We start from the raw sequence: 26,941 nt of genomic DNA, 5'->3' as shown, positions 1-26,941 counted from the left end.
GGAAGAAAGAAAATGCAAATAAGAAAGAGATGATATCTGATGTCATGCTCAGAGATAATTGGTGAATATAGATTTAGTAAATGGTAGTTAGCTCCTAAGTGACTTTTTAAAAAAAAAAAATTTGTTTTCCTTCCTTCTCTGTTTCCTGCTATTAAGTGACTTTTAAAAGTAGAACTATTCTGTCTATATTATTTTATAACTTAATTTGTTCATTTATTCTGTGCTAAGCATCTGTAATGTCATTAAACTTTCTTCCAAAGCAATGTTCTCAGATTTTAATGTGTGTGATAGTCACCAGGGGAGCTGATTACACATGTTGATTCCTAACCTTTACTGCCAGAGAGTCATAAGATTCATTAAGTGTGTGGTGAGGCCCAAGCATTGCATTTTAATAGCACCCTAGATGATTCTGATGAATTTTTCTGGTTTGAGAAACTTTTTTCTTAGGACTGGAGTGTCCATTATATGTACATATTTTCATTTAACAAATCCCTTATTGATGTACCTTTAGGTAATAACCCTCAACCCCTTCCTCATGTGTTTGCTATTAAAAGCATTTGATGATGACTTTGTCCATTTACTTCCTAAGATAAATTCTTAACGAGAGGAATTGCTGAAAGGGTATACATATTTTTAGAAAACTTTGATACATATTAACAGATTGCCTAAGGATATTTTTAAATTGATGTTCTGTCTCTGAAAGTTATTCTCCATTTTCTCTCTTTTTTTAAGAGATAGGGTCTCACTGTGTTGCCCAGGCTGGAGTGCATTGGTGTGACCATAGCTCACTATAGCCTTGATCTCCTGGGTTCAAGTAATTCTGCTTCAGCCTCCCAAATAGCTAGGACTATTGGCATATTTTGATATTTGTACACAGAGGGTCTTTTTTTTTGAGACGGAGTCTCGCTCTGTCGCCCAGGCTGGAGTGCAGTGGCCGGATCTCAGCTCACTGCAAGCTCTGCCTCCCGGGTTTACGCCATTCTCCTGCCTCAGCCTCCCGAGTAGCTGGGACTACAGGCGCCCGCCACCTCGCCCAGCTAGTTTTTTGTATTTTTTAGTAGAGATGGGGTTTCACCGTGTTAGCCAGGATGGTCTTGATCTCCTGACCTCGTGATCTGCCCGTCTCGGCCTCCCAAAGTGCTGGGATTACAGGCTCGAGCCACCGCGCCCGGCCCACAGAGGGTCTTTTTATATTTCCCAGGCTGATCTCTTAACTCCTGGCCTCAAACGGTCTTTACACCTTGGCCTCCTGAGTTGATGAGATTACAAGTGTAAGATACCATCTCTGGCCAATTTTTTGTTTTTTTTTTTCTAATTTGTAGCTCTATTGATGTAGATGGAATTTTGATTTTTCTGGAGAGAACATATATTGCTTGTTCTCGTTTGGGTAATTACTTTTTACCCCAGTGGTGAGTTATTTATTTGTTTTTAACCTAGATCATCAGTAATGTGCCAGCAGACAGCTTGATTCGTACAGAACGCCCACCAAATAAGGAGATAGTTCGATACTTTATACGGCATAATGCATTACGAGCTGGTACTGGTGAAAATGCACCTTGGGTCGTAGAAGATGAATTGGTGAAGAAATATTCTCTGCCCAGCAAGTTCAGTGACTTTTTACTTGATCCATACAAGGTAAGGTCACTGTTAATTTTTGGACAACAGGATAAAGCATCATTATTTCTTTGATGGCTCCAGTATATTTATATTTATAGCAGGTTTTGAACTCTAACATCAGATAATGAATTAAAAATTTTTCAGGTATATCTGTTTCATATAGGTTGTGATGTGAGGTTGGTAGGGGAGAGGCCACATTGAGTATCTTCCCCAGTTCAATTTATTTTTTATTAGGCTAGCATAATTTAAAAACTCTATATACATGTGCTTTTGTGCCTCAGACCCTTTTTGGAATGAGGTATAGTATAAATACAAAAAGTATTTTGTTAACTAGTTACTAAGAATGAAAACTGATTTTGCATGTCAGACAAGATGATCACATACAGTGGCAACTTTAAAAAGAACCTGGAATGAGAAGCACAGCGTGTGATAGGTTAGTGGGAAGCCTAGTATTTTCCTCTTGAAGAGTAATTTTTTTTTTTTTTTATTTGAGATGGAGTCTCGCTGTGTCACCCAGGCTGGAGTGCAGTGGTGCGATCTCTGTTCACTGCAACTTCCTCCTTCTCAGCCTCCTGAGTAGCTGGGATTACAGGCATACGCCACCACACCCAGCTAATTTTTGTACTTTTAGTAGAGATGGGGTTTCGCCATGTTGGCCATGCTGGTCTTGAGCTCCTGACCTCAAGTGATCTGGCTGCTTCGGCCTCCCAAAGTACTGGTATTACAGATGTGAGCCACCATGCCCGACCGAGAAGGAGTAATTTTAAAAATCATCTCTTTTGATTTTCAAAATACTTTTATGAAGTTATATGTTTCATTTTACAGATGGGGAATCTGAGACCTGGTCTAATCAGAACCAACAGAAAGTGATGACAAGACTTAAGACGCTGGTCTAGGATTTCTGATTTTCTTTTCCATTTCAAACTTTATCTGATAAGGTGTTTTTTTTTTTAATTTAGGTTTTGAAAGTACTTAATGCTTCTTTCATTGGTAAATTTAACATAGCATACTGGCTGGTAATTTTCATCTTGGTCTCTGGGCCAGAGTAGAACCAGAAAAGGGCTCTTGATCCATTAAAACTAGGTCACATTTCCAGGATTTCTTTTTTTCCCATTTCATTTAATTATGAAAATATAAAGACATCTTAAGTCATAACAACTAAATTAGCTCAGTTATCTTAAGTTGATTATGATGACAAAAGCATATTGAAAAATAATTTTGTTTCTCCAAGACATAGTAAAGACCTACAGTCGTAGTGTTAGCACTTAGTTATTTTCTTATTCTAGACCAACAAGATAAGTGGTGTCTTCTGTTAGGCTCTTTGAATTTTTATTATTTGCTTAAAAGGAAAAATTTAGAAAGCAACTGCCTTTTTCTAGTTCAGGACTAAATTTTCCATGGAACTATAATTTTTTCTTAGATGTTCATTTTTGTTTATTGAAGAGAAATTTGAGTTCACTGTCATTTTGTTGCCACAGAGTTTGGAACCATGATTCAACTTTCTCTGGTCTTGACGTGAGATTACTGTCTTAACTGTATGAGAACTCTATGAAACCATCTCTAAATGGGTTTTAGACTAATTCTTGGATTACTTGAGTCCTTAAATATTTTCCTCTTTTCTAATCTTACAGCTCTCTTTTTATGTATTTTAGTTTAGTGATTCAAGTATGTGAATAATGTGAAAGACTCTTTTTATGGGTAAAAGATTTTTTGAGTTTCCTAAGACATAAAAGCCGATCCACTCTTATTTCTTACTTTAGAGACAGGGTCTTGCCATGTTGCCCAGGCTGGAGTGCAGTGGGACAATCACAGTTCACTGCAGCCTGAAACTTCTGGGCTCAAGTGATCCTCCTCCCTCTGTCTCACTGGTAGCTAGGGACTACAGGCACGTACCACCATGCCCAGCTGATCCACAATTTTTGTAGGAGAGAGAGAGACTAGAACTCTAGGAACTTATAACCTGAAAGGTAATTTCTGAAGAAATAAGCTTCTCCCAGAATTTCTAGTGGGGGCTTAAATTACTAATATTATGAAATTTGGCTATAATTTAGGTTGAAACTAGGAAATGGAAGCTTGCTTAGAGTAAAATGCTGTAAGAGGGCAGTGATTTTACTCAGAAAACTTAAGACTCATGTAAAATACTGGTTTACAGAGTTAAAGGCTGATACTCAGGTTTATTATTTGTTTTCCCTATCTTAAACAATAATTTCTTATTTCCCAATACTACTTGACATGTCACTGATTGTTTTCTGTATGTAAGCTGTGTTTTCCTATTTATAAAATTAGTACTTTGGCTTCTCAGCCAGGGCAAAACATAGTAAAGAACATAGATAAGTAGAACTTAAAACATTGCTTTGGATTCTTTATCTAGAAGAAATTTAAAATAATCTGTTGAGGATTAAAGTTCATCACAGAGGACCCATCCATCCAAAGGCCTGGGATATTTTCTCTCTCTGTATACCCTTGGGATTTTGTAGAATTTAATGTTCTATCAGGCTCTGAGTACATTTACTGTAGAGAGAGACCAGGCGTAAAGAGAGGGAGTTCTGAGCAATAGTTTCAGCAGGCCGGGTGTGTGCTGGCTCACGCCTGTAATCCCAGCATTCTGGAGGCCAAGGTGGGTGGATCACAAGGTCAGGAGATGGAGACCTCTACTAGAAATACAAAAAATTAGCAGGGTTTGGTGATGGGCGCCTGTAGTCCCAAGCTACACGGGAGACTGAGGCAGGAGAATTGCTTGAACCTGCGAGGCGTAGCTTATAGTGAGCCGAGATTGCACTACTGCACTCCAGCCTGGGTAACAGAGCGAGACTGTCTCCAAAAAAAAAAAAAAAAAGTTTTGGCCCCGCGCGGTGGCTCAAGCCTGTAATCCCAGCACTTTGGGAGGCCGAGATGGGCGGATCACGAGGTCAGGAGATCGAGACCATCCTGGCCAACACAGTGAAACCCTGTCTCTACTAAAAAATACAAAAAACCTAGCCAGGTGTGGTAGCGGGCGCCTGTAGTCCCGGCTACTCGGGAGGCTGAGGCAGGAGAATGGCATAAACCTGGGAGGCGGAGCTTGCAGTGAGCTGAGATCCGGCCACTGCATTCCAGCCTGGGCGACAGAGCAAGACTCCGTCTCAAAAAAAAAAAAAAAAAATTTTTTTTAGCAAGGGATCCATAGGGAGGGCTTATGTGGGAGAGAGGAAAATTATGTAAAGATGCAGGAATTTTTACCTGAGTACTTAATATGATGATGAGGATGTGTTTGTGGTTTTCCAGATTCTTTCTAGAATAAAAATTACTTGAGAATAAGAACTACTTTGCTTATTTTATATCTTGTAATGTTTAGTGTAGTATGTTGCATATAATAGGTAACTGGCTATTCATTACTTGAAGAAGTTCCATTTGTTGGAGAAAAATGCCACTGACATTTGGACTTTAGGGGCAGCATAATTTTTTGTAGGCCCAATGACTTGGAGGAATGATTTACAAGGAAGTTGGGTGATAACTGTCATCTAAGATGAAATCTGCAGCTCATTTTCCTCTTGTAATACATTGAAGCCCTGTTTTGTTAGTCTCTCCATCATGTTTGAGCCCTTATTTTAGACTGATAAATCCTAGTAGGGAAACCTTTGGATTAGAGGCATAAGAAGAAAATAACACTTTAAGACATTTGGAATCCTGCACGAGTTTAGCCTTGTTCTTAATATATTTTAATATTTTATTTTGAATAATTTTATACAGGAGAGTTTACAAAACACTACTGAATTTCCATGTACTCTTTAATTAGATTGCCTCAGATATTAACATCATTTATCATATTCTCTCTCTTTTTTTTTTTTTTTTTTTTGAGGTAGGCCTTACACTATCTCCCAGGTTAGAGTGCAGTGGAATGATCATGGCTCACTGTAGCCTGGAACTTCTGGCTCAAGCAGTCCTCCCACCACATGCTTCTGACTAGCTAGGATTACAGGTGCTCACCACCATGCCGAACTGATTTTTGTGTTTTTTATTTTTTGTAAAGATGGAGTCTCACTCTTGCCCATGCTGGTCTTGAGCTCCTGGTCTCAAGTGATCCTCCTGCCTCAGCCTCCCAAAGTGTTGGGATTACAGGCATGAGCCACTGCATCTGGCCTAATCTGCTGTCTTCACACACACATGAATTATTTTTTCCTGAGCCAAGTGATTTTCCAGACAGGATGCCCTTTTTCGGAATACTGGAATATGGATTTCTTTAAAATGTTGATATTGCTAGCTCACACCTGTGTAATTCTAGCACTCTGGGAGGCTGAGGTGGGAGGATCACTTGAGTCCAGGAGTTCAGGACCTTCCTGGGCATCATGGCAAGATTCCATGTCTACAAAGCAAAACAAAAAATCAAGGATATTTTCTTTCTTTTTTTTTTTTTGAGACGGAGTCTCGCTCTGGCTCCCAGGCTGGAGTGCAGTGGCCTGACCTCAGCTCACTGCAAGCTCCACCTCCCGGGTTCACGCCATTCTCCTGCCTCAGCCTCCCGAGCAGCTGGGACTACAGGCGCCCGCCACCTCACCCGGCTAGATTTTTTTGTGTTTTTTAGTAGAGACAGGGTTTCACCTTGTTAGCCAGGATGGTCCCGATCTCCTGACCTCGTGATCCGCCCGTCTCGGCCTCCCAAAGTGCTGGGATTACAGGCTTGAGCCACCGCGCCCGGCCCTCTTTCTTTTTTTTGAGACGGTGTCTCACTCTGTTGCCCAGGCTGGAGTGCAGTGGCCGGATCTCAGCTCACTGCGAGCTCTGCCTCCCGGGTTTACGCCATTCTCCTGCCTCAGCCTCCCAAGTAGCTGGGACTACAGGCAGCGCCACCTCGCCCGGCTAGTTTTTTGTATTTTTTAGTAGAGACGGGGTTTCACCTTGTTAGCCGGGATGGTCTCGATCTCCTGACCTCATGATCCGCCCGTCTCGGCCTCCCAAAGTGTTGGGATTACAAGCTTGAGCCACCATGCCTGGCCAAGGATATTTTCCAACGTAACTACAGTAGAGTTGTCAAAATAAAGAAGTTAACATTGAAGTAATTCTATTATCTGATCTATAGTTTTTACTCACATTTTCCCAATTCTTCAGTAATCGCCTTTTAACCAAAAAACAATTTTGTTTTGCTTTAATAGGATTCATTGTGCTACCATGTGTCACATGTGTTACATTTACTTGTCTCTTTGGTCTCTTCTAATCTGGGACAGTCCCTCAGCTATTCTTTGTCTTTGAAAACCTTGACATTTTAAAATAATAGTACCCGGTTATTTTGTAGAATGCTCTTTGATTTTGGTTTATTTCCTCATGATTAGATTCAGGTTATGAATATTTGGACATAAGAATCGATGTATTCTCAGTGCATCATGTAACAAGGCAGTGACATAATTTTGTCCATTACTCATAGTATTACATATTTTATTTTATTTTTTATTTTTTGAGACAGGATCTTTCTCTGTCCAGACTGGAGGAGCAGTGGTGCAATCATAACTCACTTCAGTCTTGACCTCTGGGCTCAAGCAGTCCACCTACCTTAGCCTCCTAAGTAGCTGAGACCACAGGTGTGCACCACGAAGCCCAGCTACTTTTTCTTTTTAATTTGTTGCAGAAACAGGATCTCGCCATGTTACCCAGGCTGGTCTCAAACCCTGGACTCAAGCAGTCCCCACTCCCCTGACCCCCGAAGTGTTGGGATTACAGGCGTGAGCTATCATGCGTGGCTAATCGATCTCTCTCTCTCTCTCTCTTTCTCTCTCCCTCCCTCCCTCTCTCCCTTTCTTTCTCTTTCTCTTTTTTTTTGAGACAGAGTCTCGCTCTATCGCTAGGCTGGAATGCAGTGATGTAATCTCGGCTCACTGCAACCTCCGCCTCCCGGCCTCAAGCGATTCTCCTGCCTCAGCTTCCTGAGTAGCTGGGACTATAGGCACCTGCCACCACACCTGGCTAATTTTTGTGTTTTTAGTAGAGATGAGGTTTCACCATGTTGGCCAGGATGGTCTCAATCCCTGGACCTTGTGATCTACCCGCCTTGGCTTCCCAAAGTGCTAGGATTACAGGCGTGAGCTACCACACCTGGCCTGATTTTTCTTTAAATAAAGTCTCGCTCCTAAAGTTTGTTTGTTGTTTTCGGCTGAGTGTAGTGACTCCTCCTTGTAATTTCAGCACTTTGGGAGGCTGAGGTGGGAGGATTGCTTGAGCCCATGAGTTTGAGACCAACTTGGGTAACATGATGAGACCCTGTTTCTACACACACAAAAAAATTAACCGGGCATGATGGTGTGTGCCACTAGTCCAGGCTACTTCGGAGACGGAGGCAGGGTGATCCCTTGAGCCCAGGAGGTCAAGTTTGCAGTGAGCTGTGATCATGCCACTGCACTCCAGCCTGTGTGACAGACAGAGTGAGACGCTGTTTTGAGGGGAGGGAAAAAAAGGTTTGTGAGTTAGGGATTAGAACAGAAGTACTTTAAAATGTAAATTATATTGTTGAAGGAATGCTTTGCTAGAAGAAAAAAAAAAGAAAACTAAATTATATTATTTTGAAAACAGTTTAAATATATTTTATAGTAACAAATTTTGCAAATTTGCTAATAAAGGCGTATGGAAATTGAGAAAAACCCACTATTTGAGTGTTGTCCTCAAAGTTCTAACATGTTGCCCTGGGTGAATGAGAACGGTTAGATAAGAATCAGAATATAGATTGCCAAGGTTTGCTAATTTGGGGTTTTGCTGCCTAGATTATATTGCTTATTATTAAATTGTATGCAGCATCTGAATGAGCTGCTACAAGTAATTTCTTTCATTTTTATCGTATTTTTTATCAGGAAACAGGAGTTGCAGACAGATATTTGTGTTTGTGGTGAGTTTCAAGTGACAGGAACAAATGTAAAATTGTGGATGCTCTTTTCCTTTCAACCTTCCATGCTGCTGAGACAGTCATAAATATTTATTTCTGTTTAGCAATTAGGAAGAGCCTCTGCCAAAAATTATACTAGTAGTAATCCAGGTGTCGTTTCTTCTCCTTCCCCATCCGCTCGTCTGGTAGAATAACTGTGCTGAGTGGGGGATAGGGAGCACCGTTGGCACATAAGTGGTTTTATACTTTTTCAGATCCCCCTGAGTCCAGCCAAGCCGGCTCCCATTTGGCTGTGACTGCCCAGCATGCCCCATGCTGAGATGATCCAGTTACTGAAGGACTGCTCATGTGGGGAGCCGGCCTATTGGGAGGGGGTTGGGTGAGTTCATTTCTTTCATTTTTAAGAAAAAAACAAACAAAGAAAAACATGATGTGGCTTGCCACAAAAACACACCTTATGAATAAAAATGGATTGCTAGACTCTCATGGCTAAGCCATCCCACCTTTTTCTTGTGTCACTTCTTCATACTACTATGCTTCTAAGTGAAAGAAGTTTAAAGAACCTTATGAAAAATATGAGTAATTTTTCTTTTAAAATAGAACTATAATCAGTAAATAAAGAAGTGTCCCAGTTATTGTAACAGGCCCTATTAAAACATACCTTTAAAATGCTAAAAATGAAACCTAGTCTTTTTAGCAATAAATTTCATTTTAGGATAACTTTAAATATATAATCTGTTGTTCTGAGCATTAGAAAAAATGTCCGTCTGTATCTGTATACTCTGAAGATTTTCCAAGGCTGACTGAAGAAGGTTGTTAACTTTTTGGCAGCACACATTTGTTCTTATTTCCTGTCAGGGTAGTAATGGGTCTTGCTCTGCAATTTGGATGGCCTCTGCCATATTCTCTTTGGAGTACTGATAGTATTACTGTCCATGAGGAGATTGGAGTCTTAAATAAGTTATCTTGGCTTATTCCTAGCATTTTGTGAAATGTAGTTCTGGGAAACTAGAATGAGGAAATTCTGCATCTAGGGAAAGTAATCCAGGAGTCATGGATAGGGTTTATATGTTGTAAAGCTATAAAGCCTCTTTGTCAGCCCATCCTAAGGATGATTTTTGGGGATTGGGGAATAACACATTCCAGTTTTAATCAGGCAACAAAAAGTCGGGCGGAGGAACAATAACCTGCAGTTGCCTGGAACTCTTCAAAGGCCAATGGGCCTTTCAAGTTAGATAACTTAGCCAAAAGAGGGATTTGTTAAGTATATCCTACTCAGTGCAGGCCATGTTTTTTTCCTCTGTGTGTAGCCATGGTTCTGTGGGCTCGTTTCTCTCATTATATCTTCAATGTTTAAGTCTTAAACATTGGGGCCTGGCTGGATGGCTCACGCCTATAATCCCAACATTTTAGGGGGCGGAGGTGGCAGATCACCTGAGGTCAGGAGTTTGAGACCAAGCTGGCCAACATGGTGAAACCTGTTTCTACTAAAAATACCAAAATTAACCGGGTTTCGTGGTGCACACTTATAATCCCCCCTACTTGGGAGGCTGAGGCAGGAGAATCGCTTGAGCCTGGGAGGTGGAGGTTGCAATGAGCCAGGATTGCGCTACTGCACTCAAGACTGAGAGACAGAGTGAGACTGTCTCAAAAAAAAAAGAAAAAAACTTAAATGGCTTTATAGTACAGCTTATTTAATTTTACTAAACCTATTTGCTTTTCTCCTAACAGGAGCATAGGTGTTTTACTCTGTGATCTCTGGGATTTATCGCACCTTAGCCATTTCCCTATACCCTTTTTTAAGGGGCTCGTAATTCTATATTCAGTAATTCTTACCTGTTTTCTTGCCTGTAGTCTCATCTCAAGCTAGCCTGACCTACTCGTTGTCTTTAGACTACTTCTTCACGTGTTGCTCTTTTCTGGTTAGTCCCTTCTGTTCAAAAACTGGATGCTTATATCTGTGAGTGCCATTGATGTGCTTAGCTGCTTTTGGTAATAATTATATATTCTAGAGTTTCTCTAGTCTTTTCCCTAGTCACTTAAAGCAACAGTTTTCCTCTGAAATGGGCTGTATTTTGGATTACTTGGTTATTTCAGTTAGTTTGCATTTTAGCTGTCAGGTATTTTTCTTCGTAATTATCTTTTTTAAAGTGTTCCACTTATAGAGTTTGGTTTTTCTTTTTTTCAATACACATTTGAAAAGAAAGCAGTGGTATCGTGACAAATGGACCAGACTGTAACCTGTTAACTGATTGTGTATGATGGAGGTGAGGCATGGGAGGTTTGAGGAGATGAGATGTGTATCAGGAGAGTGGGAACATGAGTGGACTAAAGGAACACACTGTTTACTCGGTGATGTGGAGGACCTGTTTGAGGTGCCTGGCAATGAATTTACAGTGAGACTACTCACTTTTTTTTTTTTTTTTTTTTGAGGCGGAGTCTTGCTCTGTCACCCAGGCTGGAGTGCAGTGGCATGATCTCGGCTCACTGCAAGCTCCGCCTCCCGGGTTCATGCCTCAGTCTCCCAGGTAGCTGGTACTGCAGGTGCCTGCCACCATGCCTGGCTAATTTTTTTGTATTTTTAGTAGAGACAGGGTTTCACTGTGTTAGCCAGGTTGGTCTCAATATCCTGACCTCGTGATCTGCCCACCTTGGCCTCCCAAAGTGCTAGGATTACAGGCGTGAGTCACCGCGCCTGGCTGAGACCCCTCACTTTTATTGTATCTTTTATTTTAGCCATGTTTAAGCTGAATATATGCAGGGCAGGAGTAAATAGAGTGAGCTAATCAGGGTTATGGTTTTTCCAAGTAGATAGAATAAGAGAGACAAGGGAACTATAGGTTTATATGAGATTAATTATCGTGATTGACTTAAATTTAATCTGGGTAAAGCAAGACATGGGGGTTAGGGTGGTGAAAATGTAATAAAATTAATGGATTTAAGGTTCTGGTGAGATTGAAGGACTGTAGAGTTGCGGGACTAGAGGGAGTGGATTTGGAAGATAAGAGGGTATGTTCAAAGGAGAATGGTGTGAAATTAGTCATGGGAATGAATTCTCTCTCTTTTTTTTTTTTTTTGAGACGGGGGTCTTGCTCTGTCCTCCAGGCTGGAGTGCAGTGACGTGATCCTGGCTCACTGCAACCTCCTCCTCCTGAGTTCAAGTGATCTCGAGCCTCAGCCTCCTGAGTAGCTGGGGTGACAGGCATGCCCCGCCACACCTGGCTAATTTTTGCATTTTTAGTAGAGACAGGATTTCACCATGTTGGCCAGGCTGGTCTCCAGCTCCTGATCTCAAGTGATCCTCCTGCCTTGGCCTCCCAAAGTGCTGGGATTACAGGCGTGAGCCACCATGCCCGCCAGAATGTGTTCTTAAAAGTGTGGGGTGGCCGAGTGCAGTGTATCATGCCTGTAATCCCAGCACTTTGGGAGGCAGAGGAGAGGCGGGCGGATCACCTGAGGTCGGGAGTTCAAGACCAGCCTGACCAACATGGAGAAACCCCGTCTCTACTAAAAATACAAAATTAGCCAGGCATGGTGGCGCATGCCTGTAATCTCAGCTACTCGGGAGGCTGAGGCAGGAGAATTGCTTGAACCCAGGAGGCGGAGGTTGTGGTGAGCCGAGAACGCGCCATTGTATTTCAGCCTGGGCAAAAAGAGCGAAACTCCATCTCAAAAAAACAATAGTGTGGAGTGAGGACAAAGGGGAGTTTGAGGCCCAGGTCAGGAGGTGTCTTTATCTGTGAGCAGTGTTCACGTTCTTACACTAGTTGTTGCTTTTATCAGAAAATGTGCCTTAGAGTTTAGACAAAAGTACTTTAAGCAGTATCATTTCTGCTTAAAAGCGTAAAATGCCCTGAATAGTAACCAACAGTGAAAGGATGAAAATTCATTCTTGTTTCAAGAACAGTGCATTTTAAACTTTTCAGATGCTGCCATTTTGTAGATCACATATCCTTAACCTGGGGTCCATGGATGGATTCTCTGAAATTGTATGCGTAGTTTTTGTCTAATATTTCTGGTGGAGGGGTTCATAGATTTTGTTTAAATATTTAAGAACCATTAATATATATAAACAGAGAACTAGTTACATAGCAAAAATGTCTAGTATTAAGTCTGGATGTCAAGGGAATTTTGTGTTGACATGGTAAAAACCTTAGCTAACGTTCATGTCTTTGCTTTTTTCAGGGACAAAGTATCTATGAAGAGATATGAATACGTAGCTTTACCTGAATAGCTGGGGAAGAGGGCCTTTAAGATGCTTAAATGTTGCTTAAGTTAGTTTTAGATTTTAAAATTAATTTTGCTCCTATTCTTAAATTCTAGTATATGACTCTCAACCCTTCTACTAAGAGGAAGAATACTGGATCCCCAGACAGGAAGCCCTCAAAGAAATCCAAGACAGACAACTCTTCTCTTAGTTCACCACTAAATCCTAAGTTATGGTGTCACGTACACTTGAAGAAGTCATTGAGTGGCTCGCCACTCAAAGTGAAGAACTCAAAGAATTCCAAATCTCCTGAAGAACATCTGGAAGAAATGATGAAGATGATGTCTCCCAATAAGCTGCACGCCAACTTTCACATTCCTAAAAAAGGTCCACCTGCCAAGAAACCAGGAAAGCACAGTGACAAGCCTTTGAAGGCAAAGGGCAGAAGCAAAGGCATCCTGAATGGACAGAAATCCACAGGGAATTCCAAATCTCCCAAAAAGGGACTGAAGACTCCTAAAACCAAAATGAAGCAGATGACTCTGTTGGATATGGCCAAAGGTACGCAGAAGATGACGCGAACCCCACGGAATTCTGGGGGTACACCTAGGTCCTCTAGTAAACCTCATAAACATCTGCCTCCTGCAGCCCTACACCTCATTGCCTACTACAAAGAAAATAAAGACAGGGAGGACAAGAGGAGCGCCCTGTCCTGTGTTATCTCCAAAACAGCTCGTCTTCTCTCTAGTGAAGATAGAGCTCGTCTCCCGGAAGAATTGCGAAGTCTTGTTCAAAAACGCTATGAACTTCTAGAGCACAAAAAGAGGTGGGCTTCTATGTCTGAAGAGCAACGGAAAGAATATTTGAAAAAGAAACGGGAGGAACTGAAAAAGAAGTTGAAGGAAAAAGCCAAAGAACGAAGAGAGAAAGAAATGCTGGAGAGATTAGAAAAACAGAAGCGGTATGAGGACCAAGAGTTAACTGGCAAAAACCTTCCAGCATTCAGATTGGTGGATACCCCTGAAGGGCTGCCCAACACGCTGTTTGGGGATGTGGCCATGGTGGTGGAATTCTTGAGCTGTTATTCTGGGCTACTTTTACCAGATGCTCAGTATCCTATTACTGCTGTGTCCCTTATGGAAGCCTTAAGTGCAGATAAGGGTGGCTTTTTATACCTTAATAGGGTGTTGGTCATCCTCTTACAGACCCTACTACAAGATGAGATAGCAGAAGACTATGGTGAATTGGGAATGAAGCTGTCGGAAATCCCCTTGACTCTGCATTCTGTTTCAGAGCTGGTGCGGCTCTGCTTGCGTAGATGTGATGTTCAGGAGGAAAGCGAGGGCTCAGACACAGATGACAATAAAGATTCAGCTGCATTTGAGGATAATGAGGTACGAGATGAGTTCCTAGAAAAGCTGGAGACCTCTGAATTCTTTGAGCTGACATCAGAAGAGAAGTTACAGATTTTGACAGCACTGTGCCACCGGATCCTCATGACATACTCTGTGCAAGACCACATGGAGACCAGGCAGCAGATGTCTGCAGAGTTGTGGAAGGAGCGGCTTGCTGTGTTGAAGGAAGAAAATGATAAGAAGAGAGCAGAGAAACAGAAACGGAAAGAAATGGAAGCCAAAAATAAAGAAAATGGAAAAGTGGAGAATGGGTTGGGCAAAACTGACAGGAAAAAAGAAATTGTGAAGTTTGAGCCCCAAGTAGATACAGAAGCTGAAGACATGATTAGTGCTGTGAAGAGCAGAAGATTGCTTGCCATTCAAGCTAAGAAGGAACGGGAAATCCAGGAAAGAGAAATGAAAGGTAAAATTTCATGCTGAGAGAAAAGGGGAAGCTCTGTAGAAAATAGTAAAAGAAAGGAAATTATTGAGGTAATGGTAGGGTCTCTGTTTACTTATTTCTGTATGTAATAACCTGGCACCTATTGGTACGTATTTTATTTTTTATTCTATTGATAATTTCGTATTTTAGCTGGAGTATTCAGCCTGGCATTCTGATTAGTTAATAAGTTAGTGTGATGTTGGCATCTTTTCTGGGTTCAATAAAGGACCAAATCTACGCATAAGCATAGTGAAAACAACATAGGACTCGGGAGCTGACTGACCTGGATTCAGATCCTAGCTCTGACTTAGCTGTACAATGTTCCTTTGGGCAGGTTACTTACCCGTGCCTCACTTTCCTCATATGCTTGATAAGATTGTTGTAAAATTGGTTGACAGGATATTTGAAGCCCCTAGCACAGTCACCAACTCAGACAGTAATCTGTCCTTTAAGATTTAAGAACTTAAAAATTTTGGGCTTTGATGGCACCATCAAATCTGAACTTTTAAAAAGCAGCTTTATTAAGAAATAATCGACATATAGTATAATTAGTTCACTTATTATGTATGATTTAGTGTTTTCAGTAGATTCACAGATAATGTACAACCATTGCCACAGTCAATTTTGTAACATTTTTATCATCTCAGAAAGAAACCTACCCATGAACTGTCATTACCCCATTCACCCATCCTCCCCAGCCCTGAGCAACCACCAGTCTACTTTGTCTCTACAGATTTGCTATTCTGGATGTTTTCTGTAAATGAAATTGTATAATAAATAGGTAGTCTTTTGTGACTTTCACTTAGCATAATGTTTTACATGCTACAGCTGAAAGAAGCCAGTCACAAAATAGACTACCTCTATTTAGTTCCAAAACCTTTTTTTTTTTTTCCTGAGAGGTTGGAGTGCAGTGGTGCAATCTTGACTCACTGCAACCTCTGCCTCCTGGATTCAAGTGATTCTCCTGCCTCAGCCTCCCGAGTAGCTGGGATTATAGGCAAGCGCCATCATGCCTGGTCAGTTTTTGTGTTTAGAGACGGGGTTTCTCCATGTTGGCAAGGCTGGTTTCGAAGTCCTGATCCACCTGCCTTAGCCTCCCAAAGTGCTGGGATTACAGGTGTGAGCCACTGCGCCTGGCCAGCCACCGTGCCAGGCCAGCCATCGCACCACGCCTGGCCCCAAAACCTTTTTAAAAGAAAACCCAGAAGTCACTCACTCTTCCCCCTTGTCCCCATCCCCCGGCAACCACCAGTCTGTTCTCTATGTCTATGGATTTACCTATTCTGGATATTTCATGTAAATGCGCTCATATAATATGCAGCCTTTTTATGGCTGGCTTTTTTCACTTAACATGTTCTCCAGGTTCATCCATGTTGTAGCATGTGTTAGTACTTCATTCCCTTTTATGGCTGGATAATATTCCATTATTTGGATATACCACGTTTTGTTTCTCATTCATCACTTCATAAACATTTAGATTGTTTTCATCTTTTGCCTGTTATGAATAATACTGCCATAAACATTGGTGTATGAGTTTTTGAGCAGTCATGTACTTTGATTTCTTTAGAGTTAATACCTAGAATGAGATTGTTGGGTCATATGGTTGTGTTTAACCATTTGAGAAACTGCCAGACTGTTTTCCAAAGTGGCTGCACAATTTTACATGCCCGCCAGCAGCGAATTAAAGGTTCTGACTTTTCTCCGTCCTCATCAATACTTGTTATTTTCTGACTTTTTGATGATAGTCATCCTAGTGGGTGTGAAATGGTATCTCATTGTGGTTTTGATTTGCATTTCTTTGATGGCTAATGATGTTGAACATCTTTTCATGTGTCTCCTGGCCACCTGTGTATCTTTGGAGAAGTAGTAATTCAGATCATTTGCCCATAATTAAATTGAGTTGTTTGTTTATTATTGAGTTGTAAGAGTTCTTTATATATTCTAGATACAATTCTCTGTCAGATACGTGGTCTACAAATATTTTCATCTATTTTGTGTGTTGTTCTTTCACTTTTTTTTTTTTTTTTAAATTTTTTTTGGGAGACGGAGTTTCACACTTTTTTGTGCCCACGCTGGAGTGCAGTGGTGTGATCTCGGCTCCCTGCAACCTCTGTCTCCTGGATTCAAGTGATTCTCTTGCCTCAGCCTCCCGAGTAGCTGGGATTATAGGTATGCGCCACCACGCCTGGCTAATTTTGTATTTTTAGTAGAGATGGGGTTTCACCATGTTGACCAAGCTGGTCTCGAACTCCTGACCTCAAGTAATCCGCCTGCTTCGACCTCCCAAAGTGCTGGGATTACAGCTGTGAGCTGCTGCACCTGTCCTGTCCTTTAACTTTCTTAGTAGTATCATTTGAAGCACAAAAGTTTTTTAAATTTGATGAGGTTCATTTTATCCGTTTATTCTTTTGTTATTCGTAGATTTGATGTTAGATTTAAGGATCTGTTGCCAAACCTGGGGTCATGAAAATTTACTCTTGTTTTCTTCCAAATATCTTGTAGTTTTACATCTGAAATTTAGGTCTTTTATTTTCAGCTAATTTTTATAGTGTAAGGTAAAAGTTCAGCTTTATTTTTTTTTACATGTCGCTCTCCAGTTGTCCCAGTGTCATTTTTTGAAATGGTAAACCTTTCCCCATTGAATGGCCTTAACAGACTTGTCAAAAATCATACGACTCTAGGATACGTTAGCTTATTTCTGGACTCTGAATTCTATTTCAGTGATCTGTATGTCTGTCTCTATGTTAAAGCCAGACTGTGCTGATTGCTTTGTAGTAAGTTTCGGAATAGGGAAGTGTCGATCTTCCAGCTTGTTCTTTTTCAACATTTTCTTTTTTATTTTATTTTGAGACAAGGTCTCATTCTGTCACCCAGGCTGGAGTACAGCAGTGTGATCTCAGCTCCCTGCAGCCTTGACCTCTTGGGCTCAAGTGATCCTCCCACTTCAGCCTCCCGAGCAGCTGGGACTACAGGCGTATGTCACGCCTGGCCAATCTTTTTATTATTTGTGGAGGTTAGTATTGAATCCCTAACCTCAAGTGATCTTCCTGCTTCAGCCTCCTAAACTGCTGGGATTATAGGCCTGAGCCACCACACCCGTCTTGAATAGTTCTTTTATTAGAAAATGTGTATTCCTTTTAGAATAAATTTTAGTTTACACTACTTAAGGCTGTTGAAATATTTTTACATATATATGCATACTGTGCCTGAGTACACATATATAATGTATACTTTCCATTTTATTTATTTTTTTGGATACAGAGCATTGCTCTGTCTCCCAGGCTGGAGTGCAGTGGTGCGATCTTGGCTCTCTGCAACCTCTGCCACCCAGGTTCAAGCCATTCCCGTGCCTTAGCCTCTTGAGTAGCTGGGATAACAAGACATCCGCTACCATGCCCAGCTAATTTTTTTATTTTTAGTAGAGATGGGGATTCATCATGTTGGCTCAGCCGGTCTCAAACTCCGACCTCAAGTGAACCGCCTGCCTCAACTTCCCAAATTGCTGGGATTAAAGGCGTGAGCCACCGCCCCTGCCCATTGTATTTACAATTTTAAAGACCTATGAAGATCCAGGCTCCGTGGCTCACGCCTGTAATCCTACACTTTGGGAGGCCGAGGCGGGTGGATCATGAGGTCAGGAATTTGAGACCAGCCTGGCCAACATACAAAAAATTAGCTGGGGGCGCGGTGGCTCACACCTGTAATCCCAGCACTTTGGGAGGCTGAGGCAGGTGGATCACAAGGTCAGGAGATCAAGACCATTCTGTCCAACATGGTGAAACCCTGTCTCTACTGAAAATACAAAAATTAGCCTGGCGTGGTGGCGCATGCCTGTAATCCCAGCTACTCAGGATGCTGAGGCAGGAGAGTTGCTTGAACCAGGGAGTCCAAGGTTGCAGTGAGCCAAGATTGCACCACCGCACTCCAGCCTGGGAGAGAGAGCAAGACTGTGTCTCAAAAACAAAACAAAAAAAATTAGCTAGGCGTGGTGGTGCACGCCTGTAATTCCAGCTACTCGGGAAGCTGAGGCAGGATAATCGCTTGAACCAGGGAGTCAGAGGTTGCAGTGAGCTGAGATCGCGCCATTGCATTCCAGGCTGGGTGACAGGGCAAGACTCCATCTCAAAACAAAACAAAACCTATCAAGAAAGTATAACTGCGGCCGGGCGCAGTGGCTCACGCCTGTAATCCCAGCACTTGAGGAGGCTGAGGTGGGCGGATCACCTGAGGTTGGGGAGTTCAAGACCAGCCTGACCAACACAGAGAAACCTTGTCTCCACTGAAATACAAAATTAGCTGGGTGTGGTGATACATGCCTGTAATCCCAGCTACTCGGTAGACTGAGGCAGGAGTATTGCTTGAACCTGGGAGGCGGAGGTTGCGGTGAGGCGATATCACACCATTGCACTCCAGCCTGGGCAACACGAGAGAAACTCTGTCTCAAAAAAAGAGAGAAAAAAGTGTAACTGTACTCCAGATAAAGCAGAATGTAGGTTAAAACGTTCAGCTCTGTTTTACCGGAAACGTAATAATTTTTTCTTGCATTTTTGGACTGCTTCACTGTGTTTTATATTTATCTTAAGAGAAAGGAAAAGAAGATGATATTCTGTTATTTGTATAGAAACAAAGGACAGGATATTAATATTTTACCAAGATCAGTATTTGGATTAGAGTTCAGGTCTTTGGATAACTAGTTCAGTGCTATAACCTCTGAGTCAGAACTTGGGTCTTGCTTTGGTGACTTGTCTTAAGTTGGTTTATGTTTCTTTGTTTGTAGTCTAAACATTTCCTTCACTGTAATTGGGCCATCACTCACTCATTCTTTCTCTCTCTCTCTCTTTTTTATCATTTACCTTTGTACTATTTTTTACCGTAAACATTGTTAAAAACATACAGTGTCATTTGGGCTAGAAAACTGTTTATCAAAGGTAACAAATTATATGTTTTAAATAAATGAAATTTATCTTAAGTTTTTTAAGTAACATCTTTAGACAGATGTATTTTCCAGATTCACATCTTATTGTAAATGTTATTGTCAATAAGACAATCAGGGTTAAAAATTCTTGGGGCTGAGTATAATGGCTCACACCTCTAATCCCAGCACTGTGAGAAACCGAGGCAGGAGGATTGTTTGAGCCCAGAAGTTTGAGACCAGCGTGGGCAAACATAGTAAGACCCTGTCTCTAAAAAAAAAAAAAAAATTTTTTTTTAATTGTGACAATGTATATACATTGCTGTGTACCCTATGGTGTCAGGGTTTGTGACAATTATGGAAAAACTTTCAAAATTAGTGGGCTGCTTTTGTTGTTGAGGGAAATTTCAAACCTAATTAATGAATAATCAGAAATAAAATTTTTATCATTAACAGTAACTTGCTGAATAATTAGAAAAATAGGTGTTCAGTGTAAAATAATTATTATTCACAAGTGCTCCCCTACCGTTTTCCAGTTTTTTTTTCCTTGTCATCAGGGCTGTTAAGCCAAATTACTGTCAGATTCCTCAGGACTGAAGTATGTTTTATTTTGAAATAGTTACTTTACTGGTTTTATTTATTGTGATCTTTTTGAGGATCCTGTAGGTGCACCTGTCAGAAGATGTTTCAGTTAGTCCCATTTATGGACTGTTAACTGTTTCTTCAGGATTGTTTAAAATATATTAAGAAGTGATATTTTGGCCGGGTATAGTGGTTCACGCCTGTAATCCCAGCACTTTGGGAGGCTGAGATGGGTGAATCATTTGAGGTCAGGAGTTCGAGACGAGCCTGGACAACATGGGGAAACCCTGTCTCTACTAAAAATGCCAGAATTAGCTGGACGTGGTGGTGTGTGCCTGTAGTCTAGCTACATTCGGGAGGCTGAGGCAGGAGAATTGCTTGAACCTGGGAGGCAGAGGTTGCAGTGAGCCGAGATCGCGCCACTGCACTCCAGCCTGGGTGACAGAGCAAGACTCTGCCTCAAAACTAAAAAAAAAAGAAGTGATATTTTGGAACTAAAAGATTTTGCATTGAGTTGAGGGATGAGATGTCACCAAAATTCAAGGAGTGTAGGAGGACTATATGTTGCTGCCTCACATGTCATTTCTTACAGCATTAGAATTAGGGGAAGCAAACTAAGATTTTATAAACAACTGCTGTACACTAGACACTTTTTACTCCATATTTTATTTAATTTGTAAGAGTGGGATTTACTAGGAAAATATCTGATTGAGTCTTTTTAACAGTAAAACTGGAACGCCAAGCTGAAGAAGAACGAATACGGAAGCACAAAGCAGCTGCTGAGAAAGCTTTCCAGGAAGGGATTGCCAAGGCCAAACTAGTCATGCGCAGGACTCCTATTGGCACAGATCGAAACCATAATAGGTTAGTTCCTCAACCGAATTTTTGTTTTCTTTAGGACTATTTACATTGCTGTTAGTTATGAAAATTTCCTAAAGTACAAGAATAGGCAGGCTTCTCTCTTCCATTTTCCATTTCTGTTTGGAAACAGAATTGTTGGCGATTATTGAATATTAACTGCCAAATGCTAGAGTTGCAAGTTAAGTAAGACATATTCATGCCCTTGAAGATACCACAAGTAGGAAGCTTACATGATGGTGATAGGTGAAATGTAATCCAAATACAAGTCTTTAAAAATGATAATAGGTTTTAAATGCATACATTTTGTAAAACCTAAAGAAGGAGAAATATTAGTAGTTACACAAATTGGGGCTGGGCGTGGTGGCTCACACCTGTAATCCTAACACTTTGGGACGCTGAGACAAGAGGGTTGCTTGAGGCCAGTAGTTCAAGACCAGCCTGGCCTACATAGCGAGACCCTATTTCCATTAATAAAAGAAAGAAGTGGCCGGGCACGGTGGCTCAAACCTGTAATCCCAGCACTTTGGGAGACTGAGGCGGGCGGATCACGAGGTCAGGACATTGAGACCATCCTGGCTAACACGGTGAAACCCTGTCTCTACTAAAAAATATAAAAAACTAGCCGGGTGAGGCGGGGGGCGCCTGTAGTCCCAGCTACTCGGGAGGCTGAGGCAGGAGAATGGCATAAACCCGGGAGGCGGAGCTTGCAGTGAGCTGAGATCCAGCCACTGCACTCCTGCCTGGGCGACAGTGAGACTGTCTCAAAAAAAAAAAAAAAAAGTTACAAAAATTACAGACACTAAACTAGTCTCCAGTTTCAACATTTCTCATATACTTTGATTTACCTTGCAATTTTTATCTGTCTAGAGTTCTGAAGGGGAAGAATTCCGTAAACTGTGGTTTTGAATGCTCAGTGATACTCTGTAATTATCTTCTCCAGCAGTAAAATCATCCTGCAATCCTGATCTATTCATTGTCTTAATAATACTGGTTGTGATTTGTAGATACTGGCTCTTCTCAGATGAAGTTCCAGGATTATTCATTGAAAAAGGCTGGGTACATGATAGCATTGACTACCGATTCAACCATCACTGCAAAGACCACACAGTCTCTGCTGATGAGGATTACTGTCCCCGCAGTGAGTATATCTGTATATCTAAGAGTGAGTTCACCCTGCTCTAGTAAACTCAACATTAAGGACTACCTTTCCTGTGTCACCTTTTCCATTTGCAGAATTTCTTTATTGTGGTCTTAGATCAATTTGAGTGATATGGGTAGGTGTGAAATGTGTAGAGAGAAGGAAAGAAACCCACATTTGATTACTACCTTTGTTTTAAGCATAATGTGAGAAGATGAAGAGCTTGAATATTAGGATATTTGGGTATTAGATTTTACAGGAGCAGTTTTCAAACTTTGTCCCTTGGAAGCCTTTGTAGGAACCTCAAGGGCTGAAATTGAGGTATGGGGCTAAGAAGGGCAGTGTTACATGTCCTCTTCTACTTTTTTTTTTTTTTTTTGAGACAGAATTTCACTCTTGCCACCCAAGCTGGAATGCAGTGGTGCAATCTCGGCTCACTGCAACCTCCGCCTCCTGGGTTCAAACAGTTCTCCTACCTCAGCCTCCTAGGTAGTTGGGACTACAGGTGTCTGCCACCACACCTGGTTAATTTTTGTATTTTTAGTAAAGACAGGGTTTTGTCATGTTGGCCAACCTGGTCTCAAACTCCTGACCTCAGGTGATTCACCCACCTCAGCCTCCCAAAGTGCTGGGATTACAAGTGTGAGCCATCGCACCTGACCGTCTTCTACTTTTAAAATTGATTTATTCAGTGTTTATGCTGAATCTATTTGTGAAACAGTATTTCATATGTTAGGGGTACAGCAGCAAAGAAGATAGATAAGGTCCTAAATGCTAGGGGTATAGCTGCAAGCAAGACAGATAAGGTCCTTAAAATTCTTGTGAGGAGAAACATGGCAAATACCTAAGGAAAAATGAGTGACTGAGAAGGGATCATGTAGGGACACTGGTAATATTCTTTCTCTTGATCAGGGTGCTGGGTATATGTGTTCAGTTTGTGAAAGAAATACACAGTGAATGGTTTTCTGAATATATATTCATCTTCTTTCTTAAAGTGTATGTATTGAGTATATTTCAAGAAAGAAATTAAACAAATTTTAATTAAAAAAATAAGATTCTTAGGTTAGCTCAGGTTTTCTCAACCCCAGTGTTACTGACATTTTGGGCTAGATGAATCTTTTTTTTTTTCTCCCAACATGACACTGATGAGGAAGATAGTTTTTTGTACTGGGAGCTGTCCTGTGCATTCAGGAGCTTCCCTCTACCCACTGGGTGGTAGCAGTGAAAACTAAGTATGTCTCTAGATCCTGCCAGATGCCTATGGCAGGCAGCAGTGCTCCCTGTTGAGAATCACTAGGTTAAATGATCCATAAGCTTCCTTCAGCTCTCCTGTCTGTAACCTAATGAAAATTGCTTATGTGTTGGTGTCACGTGGGAGATAAAGAAAAAAAAAGAGTTGCTTCCTGAGTACTAGATTCTTGTGCTTCTTTGATAAATCTTTATTTTTTGTGTTTTTTTTTTTTGTTTTTTTTTTGAGACGGAGTCTCGCTCTGTCACCCAGGCTGGAGTGCTGTGGCCGGATCTCAGCTCACTGCAAGCTCCACCTCCCGGGTTCACGCCATTCTCCTGCCTCAGCCTCCCGGGTAGCTGGGACTACAGGCGCCGCCACCTCGCCCGGCTAGTTTTTTGTAGTTTTTATTAGAGACGGGGTTTCACCGTGTTAGCCAGGATGGTCTCGATCTCCTGACCTCGTGATCCGCCCATCTCGGCCTCCCAAAGTGCTGGGATTACAGGCTTGAGCCACTGCGCCCGGCGATAAATCTTTATTTTTTTAAAGTAACTTTTCATGTTAGAGAAATTCCTAACTCAAACTTGAAACTCACAAAATTGTTAAGTAAGAATACTACTAATTTACAAAAATAAACATTCCTTCAAATAAAACTTCAAATTTAAGGTGTTTGCATGTTGAATTATATTGAGCATAGATTATGTCACTTGTTAGAACAATCTAGTTTTGGTAGACTTCATAAACACTCAGGTGAGGGCAGTTAGGTTTGAGAGCAGTAACTGTAGAGCCTGGATGTTTAGATTTGGAAGAGATTCCAGTGGGATGAGGGAGTGTTACTTTATAATGTGTCCCCAAGACAAGGTTGGGGACCCAGACCCTTCACTTCTAGATCATCCTAGTGGATGTTGTTTCACGTTTTCCAGTTCTAGAATGGCAGTTTCTGTTTAAAATTACCCAGCTGAGGCTGGATGCAGTGGCTCATGCCTGTAATCCAGCACTTTGGGAGGCTGAGGCAGGTGGATCACTTGAGCTCAGAAGTTGAAGACCAGCCTGGCTAACATGGCAAAACCTGTCTCTACAAAAAATACAAAAATCAGCTGAGTGCGGTGGCAGGTGCCTGTAATCCCAGCTACTTGGCAGGCTGAGGCAAGAGAATTGTTTTAAGCCCAGGAGCGGGGGTTGCAGTGAGCCAGGATTGCGCCACTGCACTCCAGCCTGGGTGACAGAGCAACATTCTGTCTCAAAAAAAAAAAAAAAAAAAAAAACCCAACTGAAAAGACTAAACAAGCTTATGTGTAAGTAGTGTTGCAGAGATGTTTCAGGTTAAAGCGAGGAGAACAGGAAAGAGAAGAGAAACAGTCATAGTATGCGGTAAGGCTTATTGTAAGGTAAGGCTTATTGTAAGCTAAGTATTGTGATGACTGGCCAGGAGTGGTGGCTCACACCTGTAATCCCAGCACTTGGGAGGCCAAGGTGGGCAGATCACCTGAGGTCAGGAGTTCAAGACCAACCTGGCCAACATGGTCAAACCCCATCTCTACTAAAAATGCAAAAATTAGCCAGGCATGGTGGTGTGCACCCATAATCGCAGCCTGTTGGCCGTCTAGGCAGGGAAAATCACCTGAACCCGGGAGGCGGAGGTTTCAGTGAGCCAAGATCACACCACTGCACTGCAGCCTAGGCGACAGAGCAAGACTCTGTCTCAAAAAACAAATAACAAATATTGTGATGAGCTAAGATAGGCTTTGATAAATTGGCTCAAAATATATCTATGTTAAAGTCATGTATCAGTATATAGGAGCTGATTTACAAAAAAGTTAGTTGTATTATTTGCCATTTGAAACCTCCAAGGATAAGTCTGTGGTATTTATGTATTTTCATTGCCTCTGCTTCACTACAGATGCCTTTGCTCTTAACATGATGTAAAAGGAGTAAGTTCTTTATTTTGCTTTGATATAAAGGTATTTAGTCATTCTTCTTCATTCTAAGTTGCAGTACTCTTAAACTTTGGAACTGTGCAGCGATTCCACTTCAGAGAGCAAATATCTGAGATAACATGCTGTGTTTAAGATATGTAAGAGAAAGTAGCATCTATTATACATGAAGATATATTTGATATTTCACAGGAAGCATCTGTGTTGTTACAAATTGTTGAGTTTGGCACTGGGTGCTGTTTAGGTTTGAAACTAGCAATTGGGTATTTACTATAGTCAACCTAATATCTCAATTTTTTCTTAGGTAAGAAAGCAAACTTAGGTAAAAATGCAAACATGAACACACAACATGGACCAGCAACAGAAGTTGCTGTAGAGACAACCACACCTAAACAAGGACAGAACTTATGGTAATGTGAGCATTCATCTGGTTGCTCTTTCTTTTTCCTTTTAATTATTAAGGAAGAAAGTATTTAGTATAGTGATGCCAGTGAGTTAATAATGCTCAGGATACTTTGTGTGACTTTGATGTTTTGGATATCAAAACTTCTTGCATTAGCAGACCTGATTTTCGTTAAGAAGATACTTGTTTTTTAAGGATTGGAATTTTGATTTTCCTCCCTTGTAATATAACTTTGTGTATTATGTGATATATCTTATATAGCAGTAAAAATGTAGCTTAAATTTGGTTAGGAATAGAAGTATTTAAGGTTTTCCTTAAACTTTATTAATTAACAAATTGTGTGCATAGCTGTTAGTTTCCTTTGTGTGCAATTCTGCTTTTAGGCAGTGAGCTAGATTTTAGAGGATCCATTCTATGACTTTAACTGTGATCATCTGTGGTTTAATGACGTTTCATTTTTGAATTTTGGTTATAGGTTTACTCTCTGGGGGGAAAGGGACAAGTATGCGAATTAACTTTATAAAATTTCATTTAACATTTTAATAGGAACCATATTGGCTCCGGTGTCCTAGTACAGAGTTAACTTTAGGCATCATGAAAATAGTAAATTACTTAATTCTACTTCTAGATAGTAGACTGTGAACACATTTGGAATTCTATTCTCCCAAGTTCCAATATCAACTCTAGATCCCTTGCTTAGTGTTTGATTTTGAATTTTTTTTTTTTTTTTCAGAGTTATCAGGTCTGTTTTGCCCCTACAGGTTTTTATGTGATAGTCAAAAGGAGCTGGATGAGTTGTTAAACTGTCTTCACCCTCAGGGAATAAGGGAAAGTCAACTTAAAGAGAGACTAGAGAAGAGGTAAGAGGTTTTCATCTTACTTGTCATATCTTACTTCTCTTTAGCATTGGATATAAATATCTGAGGGTTTTTTAAATTATTATCCATTAAAGTTATTAAAGTAAAATATTTTAAATGTGTAACCGTTTTGTGTTCATATTGCCTGATATTTTCTTGGCACATTATGCTTATTGGAAAAATATGCCTTTGGCTGTCTATATGTAGAGTAGCAGGATTATACACTAAAGAACATGTGCCAGCACCAAACTGTGAGCCTCGTGGTTTTTAGACAGCTTTGTAGATGCAGGCCCAGATGGGTGGGTGTCCAGAAGTGTTCTGTCAGTATTCAGAAGAGCCAAAAGGTGGAAACAATGGCAATGACTATCAATTGATGGAATGAATAAATAAAATTTGGTATACATCCAGGCCTTGTGTGGTGGCCCACACCTGTAATCCCGGCATTTTGAGAGGTGAAGGTAGGCCAATGTCTTGGCTTCCAGGAGTTTTGAGACCAGCCTGGGCAACATAGAGAAACTCCGT

General features: G+C 41.0%; 1 protein-coding gene across 2 annotated transcripts in view; it reads left to right on the top strand.

Annotated features, from left to right (window-relative positions):
- The window catches only part of BAZ1B (bromodomain adjacent to zinc finger domain 1B), an 84,531-nt gene that overhangs the window by 32,506 nt on the left and 25,084 nt on the right, over positions 1-26,941 (top strand). For both annotated transcript variants that reach the window (XM_023218693.1, XM_023218692.2), the window contains exons 6-11: positions 1,438-1,635; positions 12,785-14,486; positions 20,724-20,862; positions 21,864-21,997; positions 25,464-25,569; positions 26,324-26,422. In XM_023218693.1, the coding sequence (XP_023074461.1) occupies positions 1,438-1,635; positions 12,785-14,486; positions 20,724-20,862; positions 21,864-21,997; positions 25,464-25,569; positions 26,324-26,422 (2,378 nt within the window). The remainder of the gene's footprint in view (positions 1-1,437; positions 1,636-12,784; positions 14,487-20,723; positions 20,863-21,863; positions 21,998-25,463; positions 25,570-26,323; positions 26,423-26,941) is intronic.

This window comes from Piliocolobus tephrosceles, chromosome 8, assembly GCF_002776525.5.
Source record: "Piliocolobus tephrosceles isolate RC106 chromosome 8, ASM277652v3, whole genome shotgun sequence".
NCBI lineage: Eukaryota > Metazoa > Chordata > Mammalia > Primates > Cercopithecidae > Piliocolobus > Piliocolobus tephrosceles.
Note: the sequence above shows the minus strand (reverse complement) of the source record. Positions and strands in the feature narration are given on the sequence as shown.